Below are 26175 nucleotides of genomic sequence, written 5' to 3'. Positions count from 1 at the left end.
AGGTTCTCTGGATGCTGATGTTTTTAATTAGAGCTTATACTCTGGGCAATTTCTTCTGATTTAAACAAAAGGTTTTGTTGTTAAAAAGACAGACAGTGTCCTCTAGTGGAGAGGAGCTACTCTAGCAACAGCTTGAAAATGTCCAAAACATTGCTAATTGGAGAAATATAGTACTTAAAATAAGTGTTGTCTCTGCTGATGCCAATTTGAAATTAATACATTTTGTTGCAGGGTCTTCCTCACATTCTGGCTTGGTAGAAAGTGTGCTGAATAACAAGGATTGTTCCAATTTTAGATCGGAAAAAGTTTTTGATCAATTTCAAAGTGCCTCACACTGAACCCAATTGGTTAGAGCTGACCTGCATCTTTATCAGAGGAAGCTGAAGAAGCATTTAGTGCAATTTTACAGAAAGCAAGCAAGAACATATTCATCTTCAGAACTAAAGATGAGGCAGACAAATACAGTTGATGTTTGCTGCTTTGTAGGTGATCTCTTAAATTTCTTTATTTTATTCTTATTTGAACATAAAGCAAAGACTTGTACTGAAAGGCACAACATATTCATGTAGCAGTATTATTTGAACTGGAGACAGAGGGCCCATGTTGTCTGGATGCTTCTATTATTGATGGGGACACCAGAGAAGCAGGGAATGCGGGGGGTCAGGCTGGAAGAAACTCGGCCACATGGACAGAGCAATGCATAAGGTTTTATAAAGTTCCACTTGTTCAACTTAATCTGCATTCAGCCTCACTCTTTGCCAGTGAAACAATACAGTTTTTTTTTCTCTTTTGTCTGCCCTTTCTAGAGTTTATTTGCTGCTCGGGTAGCAGTCTCACTTTAATAATTCTCATCTCACATTTTGAGTAAAACCATTACTGAGGACCCACGTGGAGACAGCATTATCTTGAGATTTCACGGTATGCTGCAGCAATACGAGAGAGAGAGAGAGAGAGAGAGGTGGATACCCTTGTTAATAAATTTAAACATGGATTTCGACTCTTTAAAAGAATAGACTGTAAAACAGTAATAATCCTGCATTGACAAGAAAATTAAAGATGGCAGCATTCGGAGTAACCATAACATGCCCACTCATTGTCAGATGTGCACTGTTATTAATCCAGTTTTACAGTTGTTCAAATCTTTAAAAAAATTATCATTTACAAAAGTAATTGTTTAAGGGTAACCATGAATGGCCTAGAATTACCATCTCTGAGGTTGTTTTCTACATTGGTTAAAGGGAAAGCATCTTCTAGAGTTAGTTTATTTACTTAGATTTGCAAACATGCTCATCTCATAGTCATTTATGCTCAAAAATTTTTTAAAACATACCAATTATTAAAGCCAAAAATCCATGAAGACCTTTCTACCTTCCAGACAAATTTTTCTCCATCCTCTTTCTCCAAATTCCTACTCCTACAGAAAAAAAGCCAACAGCCCTGTACCATGCAGTGAAGATGATTAAATCTGATAAAGGAGCAACCATGGAGGGCAATGGGTGAGATATATCCTTACACCATTGTTTACTATCCTCTTGATGTCCCCCTCATTGAGGTTGCAGGATCCCCACTCCATCCCCCAACTGTCACCAATTTTATAGAATGTCCACCCCTATGAAATTCAGATTCTGGCAGAGCAAAGGGAGGGAAATAGACTATATGAGAGTCAAGGACCCCTCAGTGAAATTGTCCAACTGTCAGCTTCCCACCCCTTCTAATTAGCTGTTAGAGCAAAGGAATAAGCAAGGTCTTTAGCAGTGGTAACTGGTCACAAGAATTCTTGCTAGTGATCTGCTAATCACCTTTCCAATGGGTTTATTTTGAAGCTATTCAAGAATAGATGACTTTACAGCTGAACACCTGATATATTAATGGCCCTTGTTCAACAGCAGTAATCTGCACAGTATTACTAAGGGACAGTACATCCTTCCTCATTTATTTTCCATATGTAAATATATCATGTTGAATAGGAACTTTAAATTCTGTGTCTAAAAGCATACTTAAATATTTTATGCATGGGGGGGGGAATCCCTCCGAATTTAGTCAGGGAAAAGCCTCAGTCTTTTAAACTTTTGCTTTTCTAACACATTTTTTTCTTAACAAAATACACTGTTTAATGTCTGTGGGTTGATATTTATTTAATGTGCACTAATAAATGGCTTAGAGCCCAATGGTACAAAAATCAGTGCAGCAGGTTTCTGCTAGCTATAGGAGCTCAGCACCCCTGTGGATCCTAACCTTGATGCTTCAGGAGTAAATTGGCCAGCAGCCAAACTACCTCAGGCTGTGATCTTATCAGATCTAATAAACTAAAAAGTATTGGACTGGGATTGTACTTGGTAGGAAAGCTCCAGGAAAAGCCCAAGGTGCTGGAGTGACGGTGATTCAATGGGTAGCCCTCTCACTTTTAAGACAAAGTTGGGTAATGCCATAGTGGTACTTGTTATCTGCTAAAGGAAACTTATTTTGGATTAGACAAACAACTGAGGTGCCTTCTTACCACTTGAGAGCAATAAAAGCCCAGTGGCTGTATGTGAATGAGTAGGAGGCACTCCCTTGTCACAATTACCACACAAATGTTTTTATCATAATTGTATTGTCAGGTATTATCCTGGACTTTTACTCCATCTTTGTCCTTCCCCTTGCCGAAACTTCCTGCCAAAGCTCTGCTAGGACAATTTTGGGGCAGCTGATCCTCTCTGACCCTCTGATAGTCAACAGCTAATTTTACCTTGTATTTCCTGGAAATTGAAATCAGGTACATAACGTACTCTTAGAGAAAGCAAAAGTCTATTTCCTAGAAAACTAGACAAAGTCGAGGTAAATGACATGGAACAAGAAATGTGACAGCTGAGGAATCCTGCAGAAAATAAAAGGTCATTTGTATAAACCTGCTTCAGAATTGCTGTGAGAAACTACGTGCGATGCCTAAACTCATCAAGAAAGTTTGTTACAAAGATATAGCCTGAAAGCTTACCAAGTTGTACTCTGTCTTTGACTCACGTTAGCTGAGCTTCTAATTCAACTCTCAACTCATTCCACTCAAATTATTTCAGGATTTGGAAAATCTGAACCCCTTGCCTGCTGCAGAGCTGTGTTCCATGGGGTCATCCTGAGATGACCAAAATTGCTTCATTATTCAGGAATTCCATATCTTGCTTTCTGGTTATTAGATTAACCATCTCCTCTTCCCTGTGCCAACTATTTGGACACTCATGCCATCTTGATAGCCATTTTTAGCAATACAATTTTTAGCATGTGTCAGGGAGTTTCTTTGAGTATGCTTAGGAGTGTGTGGTCTGTGATGCGTGCTGTTGCTACCTTGCACTGAGTGAAGGTAAGCTTTCACAGGATGACCAATGATAATCCACTTGCCAAACAGCTGAAAGAAGGTAATAAGTGACTCTTGCCTTTAAAAATGTAAACATTGATTACAAGGTTTTATGACTTGTAGGTCTGTGAATAGGTCAGCAGGGGTGGAAGCCAGATGTTTTCCTTGAAAACTGCAAATAAATTCCGATAAATAAGACTCTTTTTAAATAATTATCTATCTGGCTATCATATAGTTGTGACACAGAGGCTCATTGGTGGTTGACTATTCTGTCAGCAACTCTTAACAAGCCTGATAAACTCACCACAAGTAACACATTGCTGTCATGATATTTACCTATAAAGAATGTTGTGTGAGGTATCAAATGAAAGCCAGTAACACCCTGGTCATTGCTATCATTGTGAAATCTGTGTATTAACTACTATATGAGGAATTATGGATACTTACTGATATTGAGTTTTAAACACCAAACACAGGTAGAAACAGGTTTCCTTTCAGACAGGAGGGAATATAGTTATCTCCCCACCTCTAATGTAAACTTAGCATTGTGAGTCAAGTTCAATAGGAGTTACATTTGCTAGTAAAGTGAACAGAAAAAACAGATGTATAGGGGGATGTGGAAATAGCATGGTGATGGCACCCTGGAGAACCAGCGATGGGGAAGGAGGCTCTTATCTAGTGCACTTCAAAAGGAATCATTTCAAAGGTTGCTAGACCATAAGAAGGGAAGAGAACCCCTTTGTTATCCACCAGTGAGGAAGCAAAAAGGACCATGCTTTTTGCAATCATAAAGGTTGGATCCTGACCCATGGGGCTGGTCATGCTGAGAGGTTGCGTTAGGTCATAAACTTATCTTAGACAGGTTTTAGCCTGTTAAAATGATTAGTCTATTATTTTATTTGTAACCACTGCTGTTTCCATTATTCTTACACAATACTCACTTGAATCTGAGACTCTCCCTTCTTAGTTAACAAACTTATTCCCTTTTTACTATACATTCATATCAGTGGTGTAATATTAAGCAAAGCAGGCTGACGGAGACACTGTCTCTTTGGAGACAGCAAACTTGGCAATTTCTGTGAGTGTCTAGTGGCAGGGGCTGGAGGGATAGCTCAGTGGTTTGAGCATTGGCCTGCTAAACCCAGGGTTGTGAGTTCAATCCTTGAGGAGGCCATTTAGGGATCTGAGACAAAAATCTATCAGGGGATTGGTCCTGCTTTAAGCAGGGGGTTGGACTAGATGACTTCCTGAGGTCCCTTCCAACCCTGATATTCGATGAAATTCTATGATATTACAGGGGATTGCACTTCAAGGTGACCTGGGGATTTGGGTGCATCTAAAGTTAACCTGCAAGCTAAAGTACAGGTTAGAAAAGCTTCTGAGAAGATTGTCTGGGTGGCTAACAGACTGGAGTGACAGGGAGCTGATACCCAGTTTAATACCAGCAAATCTCTCTCACTGAGGCAGTGGGGTAACAAGGTGATACATAATCCTGGATGCCCCCAAAAAGCATTGCAACAGTATCCTGCAGTTGTTTCCAAATGGAAATAAGTTGTGCAAATGTTGATTCATTTCATGTGTTCTCTAGAAACCAGATCCTCTGCACCAACTCACGTTGAGTAATACCTTACTCTGCAAGTAGGCCCATTGATTTCATCTCTATTTGTAACTGTTACAGACATTGTGGTTAGTCTGCTGGTCTTTAGAGACTGAAGACTAAAAATTGAAAACGTAGATTGAAGATAAGTTTGGTGATCTTGATTTAGGGACAGTCCCAGAGAATCAGCGATAATACTCTCCTCATGCAAGAAAGAACAGGCCCTTACTCCTGAAACCACCACATAATTCTAGATAAATAGTCACTACCAGAGAAAAGAGCCCACAATCGTTCAGAAGAGTTGATACAGGCTAAGACCAAGGTGAATGGGGACAATGAACAGTGTACCTTTGTGCAGTATGTCTAACTCTAGCCAGCGTTATCAATTAGTCACGTTCACATGAACAGTATATGTCAAGTATCACTTTTTCTGTGTGCAAAATTAAAACAAACTGAATTAATGCAATGTTAAGGTTGCACAATCAAATCAAACCAAGTCAGAAACTGTACACATTAAGGTTCCTGCAGTAACATTAAATTAGTAACATTGCACATGTCATTTTTCTTGTGTGGATTTCTGTTCATATTTTAAAATATGGCTCACAAAATATGGAATAAGTATACACATATATTATTCATTACACTTGACATTCACAACTCAGTGAAGTGACTTGGGTCGGGAATGTGAGTCATACCTTTGGCTTCCACATAATGATTGCCTACTGACGGTTCTCTGCAGGGCTAACGTAACAGGGAAGAAACACCTCTGCTTTTTAATGGCTGTATCTTGGCAGTAGAAATAGCAATGAGGCCATGGGGATCTGTTATAGTAACTGCTATAAACTTAAGCAAATATGGATTTGATTGAAAAAATATATTTTTTTCATAACCTGTACCTATTTTGAATAGAAAAACATGGAAGTAGCCCAGATGTTTAGTCTATTTTTGTGTTAGGCAAATCAGCACACTAGCAAGTTGTTACGGACTTGATCCTGCATTCTTTGTAAACCCAAACTCTCGGTGAACGAATGCAAGATTGGGCCCTATTTCTATATAATTTGCTTCTTCTTTTTATTTCCAGAGAATGTGTTAAACATTGGTTGGAAATTAAGCTACAACTGACTATATGTTATATCAAGCTGCAAAAATCATTGATTTAAAGTTCAAAGGTTTCTAGCAGCTGATCCAAAAATTAAATATTTTTTTCAAATTTTGAAATAACATATTCTCTTTAATTCTCTGTAACAGGCAATTCTGCTAACCTAACCTGCCGAGCTTTCTTTGGATACAGTGGAGACGTGAGTCCTTTAATTTACTGGATGAAAGGAGAGAAGTTTATTGAAGATTTGGATGAAAATCGGGTCTGGGAAAGCGATATTAGGTAAAAAGCAACATTTTTGTTCTCTCAATCAAAATTAATACTGTATTTGTGTTTATAGTGAATAGTACTGTGTAAAAGGAAGGAATAGATTTTATTACTAACATGAGTATGAAAAGGCTATGGGCCTGATCTCTTCTGTTACACCTGTTTCATGTCAGTGTAACTCCGTTGACTTCAGTGGTATTATACCAGCGTGAATCTGTGGAGTAGATTACATTTGGAAAGGGGGAACAGAGAAAGTGGAGGCGCTGGCAGGATTCTCATCTCAGTTTTAGCACCATAAAATCAGAATAAATGACACAGGAATGCAGTGATGTAACAGATTATAATCCATACATTGGCTTCATCAAGTAACAGAAAACATTGCAGTATTGAACACTGAAAGGTTACTGAGAAGATGTCAAGGGAAATAAATATGTCAAGAAACAGGGCTCACAAATAAATACATTTTTAAAGCCATGGAGCATAAAATGTTGTCAGTGTCAAAAGTTGGCCTTTGTTTCTAAATATTATTGTTCCTGTTATATGTGAAAGGAATTACATTCGATTATTATAGAAGAACTAGACCTCAAGAACGTTGCTTGTCTTCCAGTGCCCGTGGTTTTCTTTCATATGGTCTACTTCTACCTGCTGAATACTTATGTACTGTGCGGCTGGGGAGGAATATTATATTCTTGTGTTGCTTCTAAAAGTGCAGCCTCAATCTGACATTATCTATTCATTAGGAATGCTCTGGTTGACATACCCTAAAAAATCATGTACAACAGCTGATGTATGATTCTAAAGTATCTACATGGGTCTGAAAAGAACCTTTTTCCACACAGTATATAAACCAGTACTCTGTGTGTGAATGCATAATTGTGTGTGTGTGTGTGTGTGTGTTTAAAATATAGATAGTTACTAGTATAAAATGACAGCAAAGACTTCTTAATGAATTACATATGCAGTTTAGATTATATGTACGTTATCCACAATGAATACTTACGACAGACTAAAGTTAGCATATTTAAATTTAATTTCTTACTAAATGGTTTGCTACTCCATTGCCTTGTTAATCTGGTCTGACTCTCAAATTCATCTTGAATATCTTCAGACAAACTAAAGTAACAGAGGAAACTGTGTATCAAAACCAATAATGCCATGTAAACATTCAAGGTTATTCGAGTCATGTTCCACCTCCCCCAAGTGATGGAAAGGTGGAGGCAGGAATATCTCACTTGAGTGTACTCTAATTTTATTCCACAGAGTTCAAGTCCAATACACCAGGTTACATAGAATTGTGCTATGCTGTATTTCTTATTTAAAGCTCTCCTACAGCCTGTCATCCAGAGACTTAGGGCTTTAAAAATTGTCAAGAGGTAATAACCCTCTTCACAACTGGCTTGGTTCTGTGTTTGTTCAGGGAGGACCCTGAAGAGTGTTTTCCATTTTCTTTAGGCGTGTGAATAGTGTGGGTGATGAGAGTTTGAAGCAATTTCCTGTTTGCTTGGTTGTTTTTTTAAAACCAATGCTGGGACTAGTGAGGGGCAGTGGGTAGAAAGGGAATACAGGTGGTATCCAAAGAGGTTTTTACTCAGGAGGTGCTTGCTTTTAACATCCACTTGAAATGGTATTAGGCGAGGGAACATTAACTGTTCCAGCTTTCACTGCTGGTTTATAACTACTTAATAAAATAAAGATGAAGTAATGATTTTTCTTACTATAAAAATGGCCATGCTGCTTCCTATAGAAATGTCAAAGCATCTCAGAAAATTGCCTTTGGACTAAAACAAAGCTTGGACCATACCGATAGTAGCACCCTTGAGCTGGAATTAACTATTTGGAACCTCTCCAAACCTACGCCATATCCCATAATTTCAAGAGATCATATCCTACTTTTAAGCAGCATGTGAACTTCTCATCAAGGTCTCCTTCCCAGCCCTCACTATATTATCAGTGTGTGCATCATGCTGCTTAAGGAAGACAATTAACTGCAGCTCTCATTAACATCTACAAAGCCAAACCTCCTCATTAGGCATGAGGAAGAAAAGAGCATAATATAATCTAATTAAGATTGGCTTCAAATTTGGCTATGGTTTGATGCAGAGTGCTGCGAATTGTGAGTAACATTATATCATGATTATCTAATGCTCTGACATGGTACAAACAGACTCTTATGTCTGAATTATTTCATTTTTGTAGAGTTATTAAGGAACATCTTGGAGAACAGGAAGTTTCCATCTCATTAATTCTCGACTCGGTGGAAGAAGGGGACCTAGGAAATTACTCATGTTATGTTGAAAATGGAAATGGACGCAGACATGCCAGCATTCTTCTGCATAAGAGAGGTAAATATATGACTTTTTAACATAGCTACTATACATTGTAATGATGTTGCATTTGTAAACTTTTCTTCAGAGACTTCCCTTAGCTTTATCAGCCTAAGATATTGAAACGCAAAGGCTGATTGTTTGCTTCCCTGCATCTGTGAAGGTCTATGAAATAAACCAGGGAAGCACACTGTTAACTATGGTTGTCACCACAAGAAATATAATAAAATAACACTTTTTAATAATGACTGTATACAAGATACATTTAACAGCTCACGGGTGTGGAAACTGATAAAAGTTTAGTAGGGCAGGAAATGGGTAATATAACTTCAATCATTTTCTGTAAAAAAAAAAATATAAGCCCAAAAGTTATAGTTAATAGATTCCTGTTGAAAAATGTACATAAAAATCCCACTAGGAAAGTTACTGCCTTTTCTGAGTCACCCCATTTTGCAGAGATTTTAGTTCTAATGTATTTAATCCAAAGGTCTCTGAGAGGGAGTATTGAGAGACTAACTTCTAAAGGTCTCCCTGTTTTCACTGTCCACTGATATCAGGTGCTTTGAGCCTAACTAATGGCCACGGTAGTCTCCCACTGAGATCATTAGGATGAGACAGAAAGCACCTTGCTAAACAAGACTCTCAGTCCACTTGCACACTTTATCTCCTAGAATGGATTCCACTTTGACCCGTGCTATGCCTGATGCTCTCCATACTCCAACAAAATCCCATTGGCTTGAATAAGAAATGAAAGATCAGGACCAATGTCAATTTTTTTATTGTGCTTATTTTTAACTCCTTTATTAAAGGGCCAGTTTCTTACTGTGTTTCTCAGGTGTCTGTTTACATTAAGGCAGCACTCACTTCTTTAGTTTTGGTAAATTTGGATAAATCCAAAATGGGACCACAAGGGAAACTATCATAAATAATAATACCTTAAGTTTCTTTCCCACCCACTCCAAAATAATAGTACAATAATGCTTTATGGTTATTCTACTGAACTAAGGTATAGCACTTATCTCATAAGAGGTAAGAATATAGAAATAATCAAATGATCTGTTTGGCTTGGCATTTATACAATTGGTGCTTAGCCATTTATTCTTGCAAATATTGAGTTGGGAAATTAGTCTAAACCAGCTAGTCCGTCTTTGAAGTTTATTAATAGACCAGCAGGTAGGCAGGGGTCTATTCAGAGGTATTTGAACCCATGTCATGAGATCAATTCAGTAAACACTATAAAATCCCATAAGGTTATCATTTAATAGGAAAATTAATATGTGGATCTTTTAGGATAAATAATTTCAAAGTTTTGGTGAGTTTAAAAACAATAGTTGATTGATATTTAATAGATCTTTTTATTATCATCTCCCCTTCTGTTACTTTTCCGTATCAGCAATAGCAGTAAAACTATGACACTACATAGAACCTACCCGCGTAGGAGCTTTGCCGCTGCCAGCCTTTTAATCTGGCAATATGCATGACCTAAACTTTGCAAATTCACTCTGTTCCTCCTGTTTCCCTTCATGGAGCTGTCAGTATAGCAAACACACCATAGCATGTAGCCTCGTGATGACATGCATATGAAGAAATATTCAGAAAATTAAATCATCATCACAATGAGCAAAAAGTTAGAAATAGCATACTTTTTAAAAAAATAACTGTGAATCTGAAATATTCATTTGAAAAGTGACCCCAGTGGGTCTGTAAAATGCAAAAGGTACTATCATGAGCATTCTACATACATTGCACTTTGACAACTGTTTCAGTAAAATGAGAAATTAACCGTGACAGATAAAAATTCTAACTAGTCTCTCAGGTCTCCTAGCTTTGCACAGCTTGCTTAGTTTTCTGCAAATCACCATGGCAACATTCTGTTTTAGGTTCCTTGTTTAGACCCACATTTAGTCTCTGCTAGGAATGTGTATTTATTAATTTCTGATTATTTGGTGCAATCGGTAACTAGCAATAAATTAGGGAAATTTGCTTCCCAACATTAAAAGACATCTAGAGCTGTACTACAAGTTTAAGTTTTAATTGCTGACATTTTTTTTGTTTTGCAACTTGCTTTTTAAACAAGTAAAAATGCTGCATCTGGAATGCTTATTAGATACATAAACAATGGATTAAAACTTCATAAACTCTATATACAATGCAATATCACTGTTCAAAAAGAAAGTAAAAATGAAAAGCCTTGTTGTTAAACAAAGACCTTTTCCAGTTGTATCAACTCAAAGTAATCATTGATTTAAAACACCTACCCCTCTGGTGTAACTAACTATAAACGTTTTCTGTAATATATTATCATTAGGGATGTTTAATTCTAAACAACTTTCACTCAGTGAAGGCTGATCTCATGAGGTTAAGATCACTAAGTGCTCTGAGACTTTGAAAATGGTAAAATTACTCTGCAAATAGGGTGCAATACAGCCAGAGTCCATTAGATAGATCACGGTAAGAATAACTGAGCTCAGGGATGGGATCTCAAAACTCTCTCTCTCTGCCATTCACTGTGTGCCCTTGATCAAGTTACTTAACCTCTGTGTGTCAGTTTTCCTATTTGCAAAATGTGATAATATTACTTACCTACATCACAAAGATACTTGAAAGTGTTTGTTCAGTGTTTTTAAAATATAAAGTGCTATACTACATATGAGTCAAGTATTATTATTCATAATAATATCAGCATCATCTATGGACCACAAAGTGCTCTACAAACATCAGTCAAGTGTGAAGCATGAGAGTCCTTGTGAAGATGGTAGTGTACCCATTTAACATGGGAAAACTGAGTTACAGAGAGATTAAAGCCCAGATTTTTCAAGGTATTTAAGAGTTGCACTCAGCATTATGATGCTTAAGGTGATTTGGGGGCCTAAATCTCATTTTCAGAAGGAATTTAGGCACTTTGGAATTAAGGATCAGTTAGACATTATAATGCTGAGTGCAGCAGTCTCTCAATACCTTGAAAAATCTGGGCCTAAATGTCTTGCCCAAGTTAACAAAGAGAATCAGTAGAGGAAAGGATGGGAGGAGAACCATAGGAGACATGGTTTCCTCTGCTTTCTGCTAGACATAATCTCTTTACTTCACCATTGTTCAGATCAAGTTATTTTCCTTTTAACCAAGAGAAAAGAATTATGCTTCTTGGATACTGCTTCTTGATTTTGTTAAGTTATCAGTGGTGGCTATCATTTATCATTTGTAAATCTGGTACATCCTCAACTAGATTTTGGAACCCTCCAGAAATGGATTTTGATAGACAACCAAGCACAAGTTAATTAATGGTAGACCGTTTTATAATATATAATGTGTGAATCATGCACTGCAGTATTATATTTCTGTGGGGTTTAAATTCAAGGAAACAGGCCCACAGTTTACCAATATAATAAGTAATACACCGCTACCTTGATATAACGCGACCCGATATAACACAAATTCGGATATAATGTGGTAAAGCAGTGCTCCGGAGGCGGGGCGGGACAGGGCTGCGCACTCTGGTGGATCAAAGCAAGTTCGATATAACGCGGTTTCACCTATTACGCGGTAAGATTTTTTTTGGCTCCCGATGACAGCGTTATATCGAGGTAGAGGGGTATAATGTAAGACGAGAGAAAGAGAATATCTTTGAATAATGGTATCTCCTGAAAAGTGAGACTCTCTTTTGTCATAGAGCAAATCTTCCACAGTGATGTTTAATTACATGGTAACTTGGAATTACAAGATAGCCTTTAATTGCACATTAACTTGTGGAAAAACTTTGGCTGTGCATTTTAGCAGACAAAACACCATAGAGAAAGTGATCAAATGTTTCACCATGTCATACATTTTTATTTTATATGATTAAGAAGCAAAATATATAAACGAACATAACATTTTCTGTGGTTCATCTACCAGTGGGGCAGACACAGGGCTCTGCTATTTTCCCCTTTATTATAGCAAATCATAGCCAATGTCTTTTTTGCAGCTTGTATGCATATCTTCTTGGCCCACTGTCCCCACTGCATTCTTGCGTCTTGCTCCACAGTAGCAGTCACACCAGTATGCTTTGTTTGTTTACTTACCTGTCATAACTAGTGTGCTGGTCAAAACATTTCAAATGAAAGATTTTCCCATTGGAAAATGTAGTTTTGTCAAAATCCGAATTTTCAGAAGGAAAAGATCAATTTTTGACTGACTTTTCCAATGGGAAAATTTGAAGAAGAGAAAAAGTAGTTGTTGCTCTGTATAATATATTCTGCTGACCTCTGTAGTATTAGTACCACCCGCCTTCATAATGATGAAGCTTGAGAAGGGCCAGCTAATATCTAAAGGCTGGAGAAAGGATCTCATGTTTTCTACACATCGTACTCCTAGTTCATTCATCCATCCACAGAACATTGTTCTCTTGCTGAGAAAATACAGATGGTAAAGGACTCTGGCTAGATCAACAGAATGACAACAGAAAGATCAGCTTTCTTGTACTGAACTTCAAAAGTAAATTCAGGAGTCATATTGTACATGAAGTTCATTTCTTCAGCCCTGAAGGGAATATCTCACTTGCACATGACTTCCACTGAGACAGCCATGAATCAAGTCTACCAGCTCTCAGTCATGCAATTCTGCTGTCCTAATATCTCCAGATCAGCCTTAGCCTGGATGGCAGTAAATTAGGTGGATAAGGTATGTAATGCTTTTCCAACATAGGTCAGAAAAATCAATTCACATATCATCTGGCCTTCAATGTCAAATAACACAGATCAACGTTACATAAAGCTCCCAGGTAAAATACAGGCAGTCTTATCTTAGCCAGAAGAGTAATGTTGCATCACTCTTAAGCAGGCATATTTCAAATAAGATATTCCCGGTTAAAAAGGATCAGTTGTTTGTTCAAACTCTGGACGTTATACTGATGTTGATAAGAGAAAAAAATTGAGACCAGTGGACCTGAGAGATAATTTAGCATCGACCAATCTCAATCTCAATCAGTTTTATCTCCAAATCCTACTAGCTCGCTGAAATCTATATCCATCAGAATCATTTTCAGTTCACTGCCGTGCCCTTTCAACTAGCTTCACTCCCAAGAACATTCACCTAAGTGCTGGTCACTATGAGTGCAGCAGTGTGGGAGGGAGTTTCATTAATTCTTTATGTAAGCTGGCTCCTCTGAGCTCCTTCACTGTAGAACACAAAGAAAGTCATTGTAATGTCATCACAGATATTTCAGTGGTTGCCTTTGGTGGTGAAAACAAAACAAGAGCTCATTAAGGTCAACCCATATGATCAGGCATCTCAGAACCAGATGATATTTACATAGAACTAGAAAATATGTACCTCCGAGGAGAAAATCTGGAGGTCAGAGACATGAATTCAAATATTTTAGTCATTTTCTCCTTTCCCAGGAGCCATTGCTCCACTCTGATTCTACTCAGCTCAGTCAATCTTAGTTGTGTCAATGGGTTATTTGCAAAAGTAAGGTACTTGCAGAAGTTGCTCAAAATTAAACGGGCTCCATGAGGAAGTCAGAAGGAAAACAGAAGCTTAATGTGGGCACATCCTTGCATTTCCTCCAGGCTAATGAATGAGACCTCTCATGGACGTATCTCTGAGTATTGCATCCATAGGGAGCTAGCCACTAATGACAGGATTAAAGTCATTGGAAGCTGTAGAGGCTCAGCCCCTCTGAAAATCAAACCATAAGAGAAATGGAGGCCCTTTTGGACCACCCTATGGAGAAGATAGAAAAGGTCCTGTAGAAGATAAAAATTCTCTCTTCCTCCTAGAGAATAAGAGTATTTGTCCTTATTTTGTATTCTCTTCAAACCACTTCACACTGTTGGGTAGAGATTTTAATTCCTTCAAGGTTTGTGCTTGCGAGCTTCACTCAGCAAATGGGTAAATTACCTGCCTTTTTAAAATTCCTCTTATATTTTCACCAGCACCAGATGCTCCATCAGACTTGCCCTACAGCACTTTTCTCACTAATGCTTTTCACCTTTATTAGAATACAGCTCTTCCAGACATCTGTCTCATCCATTGCCCAAGGAGGAAATCCTTCATTCCCTTTGATATTAGAAAGGCCCTTAAAATTTATCTTCCCTTCAAAACTCAGAGGCAATTTTCATCCTGCACAAAGGCCGCAAACTGGGATCACAAGGTTTCAGACCAGGATCACCCTAAGTAGACCAAAAACAGTATTTCAAAATCACATAAGTGAGGGTTTCTCAAAAATCAGGAATCATTTGTTTAGATGCCTTTTGGCCAGAGTGATGTAGAAGCTTTGGTGGAGTAGCTGTGTGAGGCAGCCACCTGGGAGTCATTGCACATCACCACAAAACACAGCCGAAGTAGTATGATGGCTTTGGCACACAGTGTTTTCAGTCACTGAGATCTCAGGCCAGTCCTGCTGCGATAGACTGTTCCCAAACTCCCTTCCATGCCCTCAAAACATTTTTTTGTTTGTTTGGAATTTTAGGTGGTAACCCAAACGTACTGAAATGTTTAGTGATCCTCATCCCCACTGAAGTGGAGAATCTGGTCAAAATTAATCTAGAGTCCATATTAGCCCAGATCGTGAGATATTTGGGCAGACCCCATACCGATAGCCTTTCAGGTAAAATTAACAAAATGAATGTGCTTCCCTGGATACTGTATATCCTGAGAATCTCCCAGTTACTATTCTTCCATTTTATTTTAGAAAAATTAGTGAATTTTTTTAAATATTTTTCGGGGGCAGGGGAGGAGATGAGGAGGCCTAGACTGGCTTTGTGTAAATTGCAATTCCCAATCACATCTGGAGGCTTCTATTTCCCCAGCTGGCAGGCAGCCTTATGGCTCCAGAACACAACGAAGCTGATCCCTCCCTGGCTGCTGGTGGAACGGGAGTTGTTACATCCCTTCCCATTGGCAGGAATACTGGATACAGCATATTGCCATTTTCATCATAAAATGTCACCTACAGAATTATCTATAAAACATGGGTCCCTTTGGCTAGAACAATTAAATTCCATCCCTTCTCTCTCTTGGATGCTCTACTTTTGGGCCAACCCCATTGTTGACAATTGACAAGAAGCCATTAATGTGGAGAGGGTGAATAGATAAAAGGATAATTTGGATCTGTCAATTGGTCTTAGAGGATCAGTTTCTGTCATTCCAACAACAATATTGTCATATGACATATGCCAGAGGCCTCATGCATATCCTTGGAATTTTTAAATATCATAAACAGCAATCTCCTAACTCAAAAAGTGTTGCATTCAACATGGGGGATTCTGTACTAGATCTTGTTGTGACAGATAAAGAGGAACTGATCACCGAATGAAAAATAAATGGTAGTTTAGGTAGCAGGGATCATGACTTGATCACATTTATAATGTACAAATACAATAAAGTCCAGACCACTGATATTTTATACACACTTGCATCTTAAAAAGGGCCAATTTCACAAAGCTAAAAACAATTCTGAGCCAGATCAGCTGGGAGGAAGAATTTAATCGTAAAAATATAAATAATAATTGGGATTTGTTTAAGAACATTTTACTAGATGCCCACAATCCCACAGTTGAAGAAGAAGGCCATAGTGGTTAAAAAACTGGCCTGGTTTAGAGGGGAAGTGAAGGCAGCTATAAAAAAATAAAAGTAATATATAACAAATGGAAGAAAGAGGAAGTTGACAGTAATGAATATTAATCATAATAGTAGAATTGTAAAAAATTGATAAGGGAAGCAAAGGGACTGGTCAGCAGAGGCAAGGACAAATAGAGCTACTATAAGAACGGTGCAAAACTGGTTGGAAAACCATTCCCAGGGAGTAGTTATAGTCATGCTGGAAGGACATGACGAGTGGGGTCCCGTAAGGATCAGTTCTGGGTCCGGTTCCGTTCAATATCTTCATCAATGATTTAGATCAGTGGTTCCCAAACTTGTTCCACCACTGGTGCAGGGAAAGCACTGCTTCCAGCAGCTCCCATTGGCCTGGAGCAATGAACCACGGCCACTGGGAACTGCATTCGGCCGAACCTGCGGACGCAGCAGGTAAACAAATCAGCCCGGCCCACCAGGGGCTTTCCCTGCACAAGCGGCGGTTCAAGTTTGGGAACCACTGATTTAGATAATGGCATGGAGAGTACACTTATAATCTTTGTTGATGATACCATGGTGGTAGGGGTTGCAAGTGCTTTGGAGGATAGGATTAAAATTCAAAATGATCTGGGCAAACTGGAGAAACAGTCTGAAGTAAATAGGATGAAATTCAGTAAGAACAAATGCAAAGTACTCCACTTAGGAAGGAACAATCAGTTGCACACATACAAAATGGGAAATGACTGCCTAGGAGGGAGTACTGTGGAAAGGAATCTGCGGGTCATAGTGGACCACAAGCAAAATATGAGTCAACAGTGTAACGCTGTTGCAAAAAAAGCGAACATCATTATGGGATGTATTAGCAGGAGTGTTGTAAGCAAGACACAAGAAGTAATTCTTCTGCTCTACTCTACGCTGATTAGACCTCAAGTGGAGTATTGTGTCCAATTCTGGGTGCCACATTTCAGGTAGGATGTGGACAAATTGGAGAGAGTCCAGAGAAGAGTGACAAAAATGATTAAAGGTTTAGAAAACATGACCTATGAGGGAAGATTGAAAAAAATGAGTTTGTTTAGTCTGGAAAAGAGAAGAATGAGGGGGGACATAATAATAGTTTTCAGGTACATAAAAGTTTGTTATAAGGAAGAGGGAGAAAAATTGTTTTTCTTAATCTCTGAGACTAGGACAAGAAGCAATGGGCTTAAACTGTAGCAAGGGAGGTTTAGGTTGGACATTAGCATAAGCACCAACTCCAAGGGTGCTCCGGGGCTGGAGCACGCATAGGGAAAAATTAGTGGGTGCTCTGCATCCACCGGAAGCCAAGCTCCCCTCCCCACCTCACCTCACCTCCTCCTCCACCTCTGCCTCCTCCCTTTAGTGCGCGGGGGCAGGGACTTTGGGGAAGGGGTTGGAATGGAGGCGGGACAGGGGCAAGAGGGGGTGGGGCAGAGGTGGAGTCAGGGTGGGGCCAGGGACAGAGGGGGGTCAAGCACTCACTGTTGCGAGCAGAAGTCGGCGCTTATGGACATTAGGAACAACTTCCTAACTGTCAAGGTGGTTAAGCACTAGAATAAATTACCTAGGGAGGTTGTGGAATCTCCATCATTAGAGATTTTTAAGAGCAGGTTAGACAAACACCTGTCAGGAATGGTCTAGATAATACTTAGTCCTGCCATGAGTGCAGAGGACTGGACTAGATGAGCTCTTAAGGTCCCTTCCAGTCCTATGATTTTATGAATACAAACTATCTGATCCAACTGCATAGCATTACTTGCAGCTTAAGCATCCCTTGAAAGACGTATTTGGTCTTGATGCACTGGGAGCACCAAAGGCTGCAGGATTGTTGTTGATGTAAACAAAGTTTCATAGGTTCACCCAACCAGCTATATAGCCTGTTATGACTTCCTGAACCAAAAGACCCTGCCTAATTTAGATTGCCTGGAACAAAGCTTTGTATATGTCTTTGAACTCTAGCCAATGGGGAAGTGCCTTGCAAAACATTAAAAACTCTACTATCGATCTACTATTAAGGTTGATGGAGCAGAAAATAATTTCATTCACACTGGTCCCCACACAGGTTACAGTGCATGGGCCCTGCCAAAATAGACTGCTGCTGGAATTGTGAGTCTCCCAGAGCAAAGCTGGCTCATATGTTTTGGGACTGTCCCAAGATACAATCCTTTTGGCTAGAAGTAGGCAAGAGATTAATATGATAATGGATACCTCCTTAAAAATTACTTCCCAGAACTGTGTTTTGGGATATATCCCATCATCTTGGAAGCTCTCCAGCTCACTGAAAGCTTGGTTCTCTAGAGCAATGCTTATAACCAAATGACTCTTATTGCTTAGATGAAACAGCAGACTGCCATCGAGGATAGAAACTTGGCTCATTGACTTGGCTGATCTGGCAGCTACAGAGCATGTAACGTTTCAGAGAAAAGTGACCTCAGACAAATTTGAAAAGATTTGATCTAACTTTTTAAAAACCTGTGATTAGTTCCTGGCAGATAGAAACAGATGTCATTCTCCTTTCCCCTCCCTGTTGCTTTCCTTCCTTTTCTTTCCCTTCCTTCCCTTTTTTTCTGTTCTTCACTTATTTCGCAGGGAAAAAATAATAAAATATAAATTAAAAAAATTATTTCCCAGGTCTGTGCTTACAATTTGTATTTGGAGGTACTGTTTGTCAGTAAACATCTTCTGTGCTGGCGACAGACTGACTACAGAAGAACAGATGTCTTACCTTTTAATTCTTTTCTATTGTCTGGCTACACTAGTGCAAATATCCATGTATGAGAACATACATTATGTAGGTCAAGATCAGTGGTTACTGATTCTCCTGACTACAGTGTTCCCTAGTAAAATAGTTAAAGCCTCTGCAGGGCTTATATTGTTTCTTCCCAGGAAGGGCTTTTTTGTATTCCTTTAGTTCCTCGGTTGCCTGTAATCCATTAGTGGTTTTTTTTTTATATAAAATAATTTTCATTAGTTAGGTTAGGGTGTTTAACCGCTTTGTTTTCAGCCATGGAAATCATCAACAATAAACTACTGAAGGCATGCTCAAAAACTCCAAATAGGGCATTGGCTGTAACTTCCCTTACTAGAGTAGAAAGACTTTCTCATTGTGCAGTCAGACCACACACATACATGCACACACACACACAACAGGTAAGAAATATTGTTTGGTCTTATTCAGAGCAATATTCAGTGGAATTCTTCAAGCCATCAGTGTTTCAACTAAGTCACTGTACTAGGGTGGTTTGCCTTATATGGTATAGAAGATCACCCCTGATCATTATAGGTCTAGCAGTATATAGGGATGATAACGCATGTTGAGGAAGCATAGGCAAGCTTAACTCAGGACCTGTCTTCTATGGGTTTGTGTCTGACCTCAAAACATTCTATTTACTTTGATTATTTTAATTTCGGTTGCCATATTTATAATGGTACTAAAATTCCATTTTCCAGAAAAATTCCAGTATTCTATGAGTTTAGTTCCTCAGCTTTCATAGCAGATCTGTTGACAAAGTTTTAATGGTAGCATCACTGTCATGACACTATAATGCTGTTTTATGAGTTAAGGAGCTTAAGTAAGCCAAATTGCTCATCTCAAGAACATTTTCAGTCATTAGGACTTGATTATGGACTATATTCCACAGACTGATGGTGATGATTGACTAGTCAGACTTCAGTGAGACAAGAAGGAGCAACTCCTTTTGTAACCTTCGCAAACAAACTACAGGTCTAATAGTTCCCTCTGCCGTAATATACCGAAATTCTGTAAGACTTCCAAGATTTCAAATGGGAGCTTATCATATGAGATATGTTACTAACAGGTTTTTACACTAGAATGTCTGTTAATTGTTCCTAATGACTTCAACAATTAGGCAAAAATGTAAGTTCCCAATAGAAACAAAACTCCATTATAATAAAACTCTGAACCACTATGTTTGTTAATGTATTAAACTTGTATATCTGATATTATACAAGACAATCTGTTTATATGCTAGCAAAAGCTTTTTCCAGGTTTCACTCTGAAAGAGCAACAGAATGGGAATTATCATCAGCTATTTTCTTAAATAAGAAATGATTGTAGAAAAAAAAATGTTCTAGTAGTCATCTAAGAACTCTGCATGTTCTTTGTTTGTCGGACCAATTCTAAGAATTCCTAGCGTGATTCATAGTTACTTTAGATATAGTTTATATACAGCCAAAAGTGTACATTTGATCTTCTCTCTGATTTCCCCGCTCCCCCGGAAAAAAAAGTTTTCTGCCACTATTATACACAATCTCAGATCTAATCAGTATATATTTTGAGACCAAATATATAACCCAAGACATTCTATAACCTTGTTTCATAAATCAGTAAGGCTATTGGCCTTTTCATTCCCAAGAAAGCTGCAGTACGGCACCTCTATGGAAAACCTTAGCGATAGTACTAAACTTGCTCCCAGATCCCTGGTCTTGGTCAGGGCAGTGCTATGTAAGAATTCTCAACCCACACTTTCAGAGGCATAGGTTGACCTATACAAGCTGTGGGACTTGATTGTCCAAGATAAGCAGAATCATGTAAGAATATAGAAAAGACAGAAATAGGTACCTTATGCCCCAATGCTGCAGAGAATTATGTACATGCTTAATCTGAGAGAGTCTGAGTAGTCCCACTGCTTTTGATGAGATTACTCACAGTCCTTAAAGTTAAGAAATCTGTGTAAGTCATTTCAAGATTGAGGCCTGACATAGTAGTATAGTTACACAGCTATAAAATCCCATATCCACTGTAAAGGTGTTGGCAGTCCCTCTGTGTCCCCTTTTGGCCTGGTGTGGTGCTGCAGGTGTACCTCAATGTTTCACAGTAATAACTTTGCCTGAGGAAAGGAGAAGCCAACACACATTAACAAAATGACCCCATTTTAATAAGGCTTCAGGACAGAAGCAATTACAATAAACAGTTTGTTAGGTCCTCTCCTCGGGATCCCGGTTCAGAGCTCCCAAAATTAATGTCCACAACACCAGGTCTCCCAATCTGATTAGGCTGGTCTCCTGGAGCTTGAGAGAAACCACCACCCACTTCAGCCTGCCTGGCTTTTACTTCCCTTTCCCTTATTTAGTTTCCTCTTTCTGTTTCATATAGCCTGGGCCTAGCTCAGGGTAGGGCCAGGCCTCCTTGATTACCCCAGGCTTTCCCAGCTGTAGGTCCAGCCTGTCTCTTAAACAGGAAGTACACTCCTTCACATCCACTTATAGGTATCCAGAATATCCAAAGCATAACTCAATTGTATACAGAGTAACAACTAGTCTCCAAAGGAAGCCAAATTAGTCTAAGGTATGAAGCTCAGGGGATATCTTTTTTTTTTATTTATTTACTTCTCTGTACAAATGCGGTAAATAAATAAATAACCTGTGTGCCACTGCTGAGGAGGTTTATCAAAAATTAAAGCCAGGTGCAGATCAAAGATACATCCCAGAAGTGCACCTGATAATTACAGTAGGATTAGTGTAAAATGAGTGCATTTATTACCACCCATATCATTCTGTATGTTTAGAGAGGGCATGTGCTTTATTTTAATTAGCAGTTTCTTTCACTGGATTGCTTGGCCAAACCATCCTGATAAACAGAAAAAATGTAGCCATTGGTCAAAATGCTTGTAGCAAATCTCATTTTAAATGGAAGCAATTTATTCAGAAACCAATCTACTACTGCAGCAGTAATCAATGTGTTTTCCCTTAGAGTAGACCCGTTCTTGTTCTGCTGAAGGACTATTGTTAATTGCCTGTAACTAAATAATTGCTGTGCTCTTGAATGTAACTCTTTGCCACTTGTTCATTTGTTGCGTTTAACAGAATGCCAGTTCCCCTAAGGTTCTGCCTGGTAATTTTCCTTTACAATTTTCACCATTCAGTCTCAGTCCCTTAAACAGGGCAAGGTTTGTAATTTTAACATCATCATACAAAGGCTAAACAGATTTTAAAAGGTTTGCACTTTTTGTTTCTCCCTCTGATGTGGAATTGTGCTGAAACTGAACCTTTTTAAAATGCTGCCACTCCAAGCAACTTGAACTTGAGCAGAAAAAGCACATCACACTTCAAAGACAGTGTAACACTTGCTGTAGCAACCATGCCCAAAGTTTAATACAAAAGATAGAATAAAGCAATGGAGTGTGAAGACAAGTACGTCTTGCTACCTTTGCTTACAGTCTAGTGTTAATGGTCAATACATAACAATATCCAGCTATTATACAGCACTTTTCATCAGTCAATCTCAAAGTGCTTTAAGGAAGTCAGTATCATTATCCCCATTTTACAGATGGAGAAACCAAGGCACAGGAAAGCTTTGTACGGACCCAGGGGGTCAATCGGGCTGGTACTCAGATGGCTAGCCTGTGCCACTACCACAACGGCCACACTGCAATTTTTAACACTTACTTGAGCAACCAAGCTAGTGCCAGTCTGTTTACCTGGACTGGGAGGTATGCTTCCAGGTGCAGTGTAGACATACCCTTAGGATCAGTGAATGCTCTTATGAATGTTGCTGTGTTGCTCTGTCAATGGTTATGAGGCAATACTATATGAATTCAGATTGATTTTATTAAAAGGAAATAACTATACATGCTATACTTGCTCTAGAGATGTTTATAATTCCAATAGTGGAAAATGTACTTTAAAACAGACTCTGTATTGACCAAAGTACTACTTTTTATATAGCATATTAGTTTGCACATTGATGGTGGAAAGACAACTACATACCGTGTTTTCTATTTAATCGCTCTATTGTTAATTTGGGGAACATTTTGTTTTTGAATAGTAAAGTTTTTCTTGCCTTTAATGCATCGTAACAGCAGGCATATAAGTTGTATATTTTGCACCTAGCAACATAGCATATTAATTCCCCATATTCTGGTTACCACTGAACAGCTGCATCACTTGTGGTGCAAAATGATAAACAGGCTGCTGTAAGCCAGTGTAGTGTAATTTCCATCTCCATTTATTTTCAAATATATTGTATTACTAGCCTATGCAAACTATTTTTTTTTTTAAGTAAGCCTCCTCCCTACAGACCAGAAAAGTACTGAAAGTATGAAATAACAAGCACTGGTCTTAAAAATGTTAACACAAAGGAGTTTCTACCACAGTTTAGACACTAATTATATGGAATGTAAATACTTTTATTTCATTGTTTTACACTTTTAGTGTCCTCTGGGGAACAATGAAACCTTTTTAACAGTTGTGTGTATCAGAATAATAAAAAGTGTCCATTTATTGGTAAAACATAGTAAAATTAAATGGAACTTTTCTCTAATCTTTTATTTTGTTAATTAAATTGTATAATAATGTATTATTACATATGCATAACCAAAAAGATTTACCTGGATAACTGGAAAGTTTACATTACTTAACCCAAGTACATGCTGCCCAAATGGAGGCAAATGTTACGAAGACAGGATGTTGTTTATAGGGCACAGTGCCCCTTAGTAATGCATTATATAAAGTTTTCCTTAAGGAACTCTGTATTCTCTTCCAGTTATCAGCTAAAATGTGTCCATTCAATTTCTAAATCCTGTCCCAGTTCTTCTTCAAAACTGGAGGTTAGAAATATTTAAAATTAATGGGTTTTCCTGGGATATACCAAGTCACTGCTCCTCTCTAATTTTAATATAACAAACAAACAAACCCTTTGGAGCTTTGCACTATTTTTTTTTTCTTTTTGCATTCTGATTTCTTATTTGAAAAGTAGTGAGAATAATAACAAAAAATGGACTCAAAAGAGTGACTTCTGCTTTCTTGAGTATTCAACTATTGGAAGTAGGAACAACAGACAATGATGACTATAGGTTATTGTTATTATCTGATAAATGACATCACCAAGGAGATTGCTGTTGTCAGACAGATATGGCTGCATTTGATTGTATTCTCCATCCTGAGGGATTCAACTGCATGACAATGATCTCCATCTATCATGTGAATCTCCAGTGGTCCAATGTAACAAAGGAAGAGCGGTCATGCTCTGAATCTGAATGTCTGAACTGACAAATTGTGATGATTTGCAACATCTAAACAAAAGACCTTCCTGTTTAGAGGGAACCGGGGGGGAAAGGGGGGAGATGAATTACAGATTAACAGGAAACTGTGTCAAAGATATTAACACATAACTGAGGAATGGGATTTTGGGGTTCCCAGGATGATTTGTCTTCATATCCCACAAGCATTTTTATTTATATTTTGAAAAAGTAAAATGGTTCTCTTTAATCTAATGCAATTGACAGAAACCCATCATGAAACATAGCTGTGTGTTCTGATCTTTTGTGTGAGGTGGGAGGAAGAGGGTTATGTCTGCCTTCAGCTCCACAAAAGGAGAGCAGTTATATGTGCTTAAAATATGAATGGTGTGACATCATATATCTATTGCAAACAAAACAGTGATATACAGATATATATTAAACCCAGCACAGAACACTGAGTAAAAATAGTTGACTGACTTTTCACATAACCTATTTAAAATGTGGTATGAGGGTATTTACATATATATAAAGGAAAAACTGCATTATCTGTACATTTCTCAAAGTGTCCCATCAATAATCTGGAAAATTAAGTGCAAAAATCCTGCATTTGTATTCTACTGTTATCTTCAAACTGCAAAATATCTCCAGTGTTAACCTTTCTCCGGTGCTGAATGTGGTTATTACATTTTATAATTCTTTGCAGAGCTGATGTATACAGTTGAGCTTGCTGGTGGGCTTGGTGCTATTCTGCTGCTGCTTGTTTGTTTAGTGACTATCTACAAGTGTTACAAGATTGAGATTATGCTCTTCTACAGGAATCATTTTGGAGCTGAAGAACTAGATGGAGGTAAGGCAGCTTCTCAGTATATTTCCTACTTTCTAAATTTGCCTGGCTCTTTTTTCAAGTGATTAATTTTCATTGTGGAGCAAGAAGTGTTAACAATGCGGCAACCATCAGTGGCGTTTCTCTCACTGCATTAGGCACTGCATTGAAAATGCATCCCTAGACAGCAGATTAGAAGCAATGATTGTTTGATTGTTGCATTTGCTGCTCTGCAGATCTCTGGGAGACACCTATATCTTTTAGATTTTTACTCCCAACACCAAATGTAAATTACAAACATTCAATCAATATTGAAAGCCAACTTCACTTCCCCATAAGCAAGTGTCTCCTCTAATTATATTCCCCCAAAATGTTAAGAGGTTGAAGTGAATCTGAATTTGCTCCTTGTTTAAGCTGATCCGTTTTGATAAACTCAAGAGCATAGATTGGTGGGTAAATTCCAAAACACGCAGTCCAGTTTATTACTTAACTGTTTAGAGAGTGGCTCATGTTGATTAGACTAGTTGTTCTGCAGATGTGGTGATTCAAAGACACCTAGTTTAAACAATAGTAATTGGCATTATTTGCACTGACCTATATCTGAATTATACACTAATTGGGGGAGGGATAGCTCAGTGGTTTGAGCATTGGCCTGCTAAACCCAGCATTGTGAGTTCAATCCTTGAGGGGGCCACTTAGGGATCTAGGGCAAAAAACAATATTTGGTCCTGCTAGTGAAGGCAGGGGGCTGGACTCAATGACCTTTCAAGGTCCCTCCCAGTTCTGTGAGATAGGTATATCTCCATATATTATTATTATTATTACTACTTTTACCATTGAAGAAAAATGTTGTATTTGTCTCTAACCACACTAATCAGTGTCACAGCTGAATAACAAACTAGATTGAACACTGGGCTTTGATTAATTAGGCTTTGTACCTTCAATCAGAGTTCTTGCTGTTTCAGGCTGCTACCATATGTGTACACTATATCCTTATTTACTAAAACCCTATTGAAAAAAGGGTGTTAACCACTATTGAAGATACAAGGTGTGGATAGATGAGATCTTGTTATATTTTATAGTGTGATGTGTGTGGAATGGGAGATGTTAGCCAAATCTGTCACAGTGAGGATGAACAGAGGCAGTAAAATTGTAGGGGCCTATGTCATAGGATGGTGCACATTAC

General features: G+C 38.4%; 1 protein-coding gene across 5 annotated transcripts in view; it reads left to right on the top strand.

The window, feature by feature from the left end:
- The window catches only part of IL1RAPL1 (interleukin 1 receptor accessory protein like 1), a 1133236-nt gene that overhangs the window by 1083314 nt on the left and 23747 nt on the right, over positions 1-26175 (top strand). For 4 of the 5 annotated variants that reach the window (XM_065591086.1, XM_065591106.1, XM_065591101.1 and 1 more), the window contains 3 exons: positions 6174-6306; positions 8488-8633; positions 24870-25013. In XM_065591086.1, coding sequence (XP_065447158.1) covers positions 6174-6306; positions 8488-8633; positions 24870-25013 — 423 coding nt within the window. The remainder of the gene's footprint in view (positions 1-6173; positions 6307-8487; positions 8634-24869; positions 25014-26175) is intronic. The other variant, XM_065591092.1, reaches the window with a different exon arrangement.

Source organism: Chrysemys picta, chromosome 1 (assembly GCF_011386835.1).
Source record: "Chrysemys picta bellii isolate R12L10 chromosome 1, ASM1138683v2, whole genome shotgun sequence".
Taxonomy (NCBI): Eukaryota; Metazoa; Chordata; order Testudines; family Emydidae; genus Chrysemys; species Chrysemys picta.
This window is presented reverse-complemented; position numbering and strand designations above follow the sequence as displayed.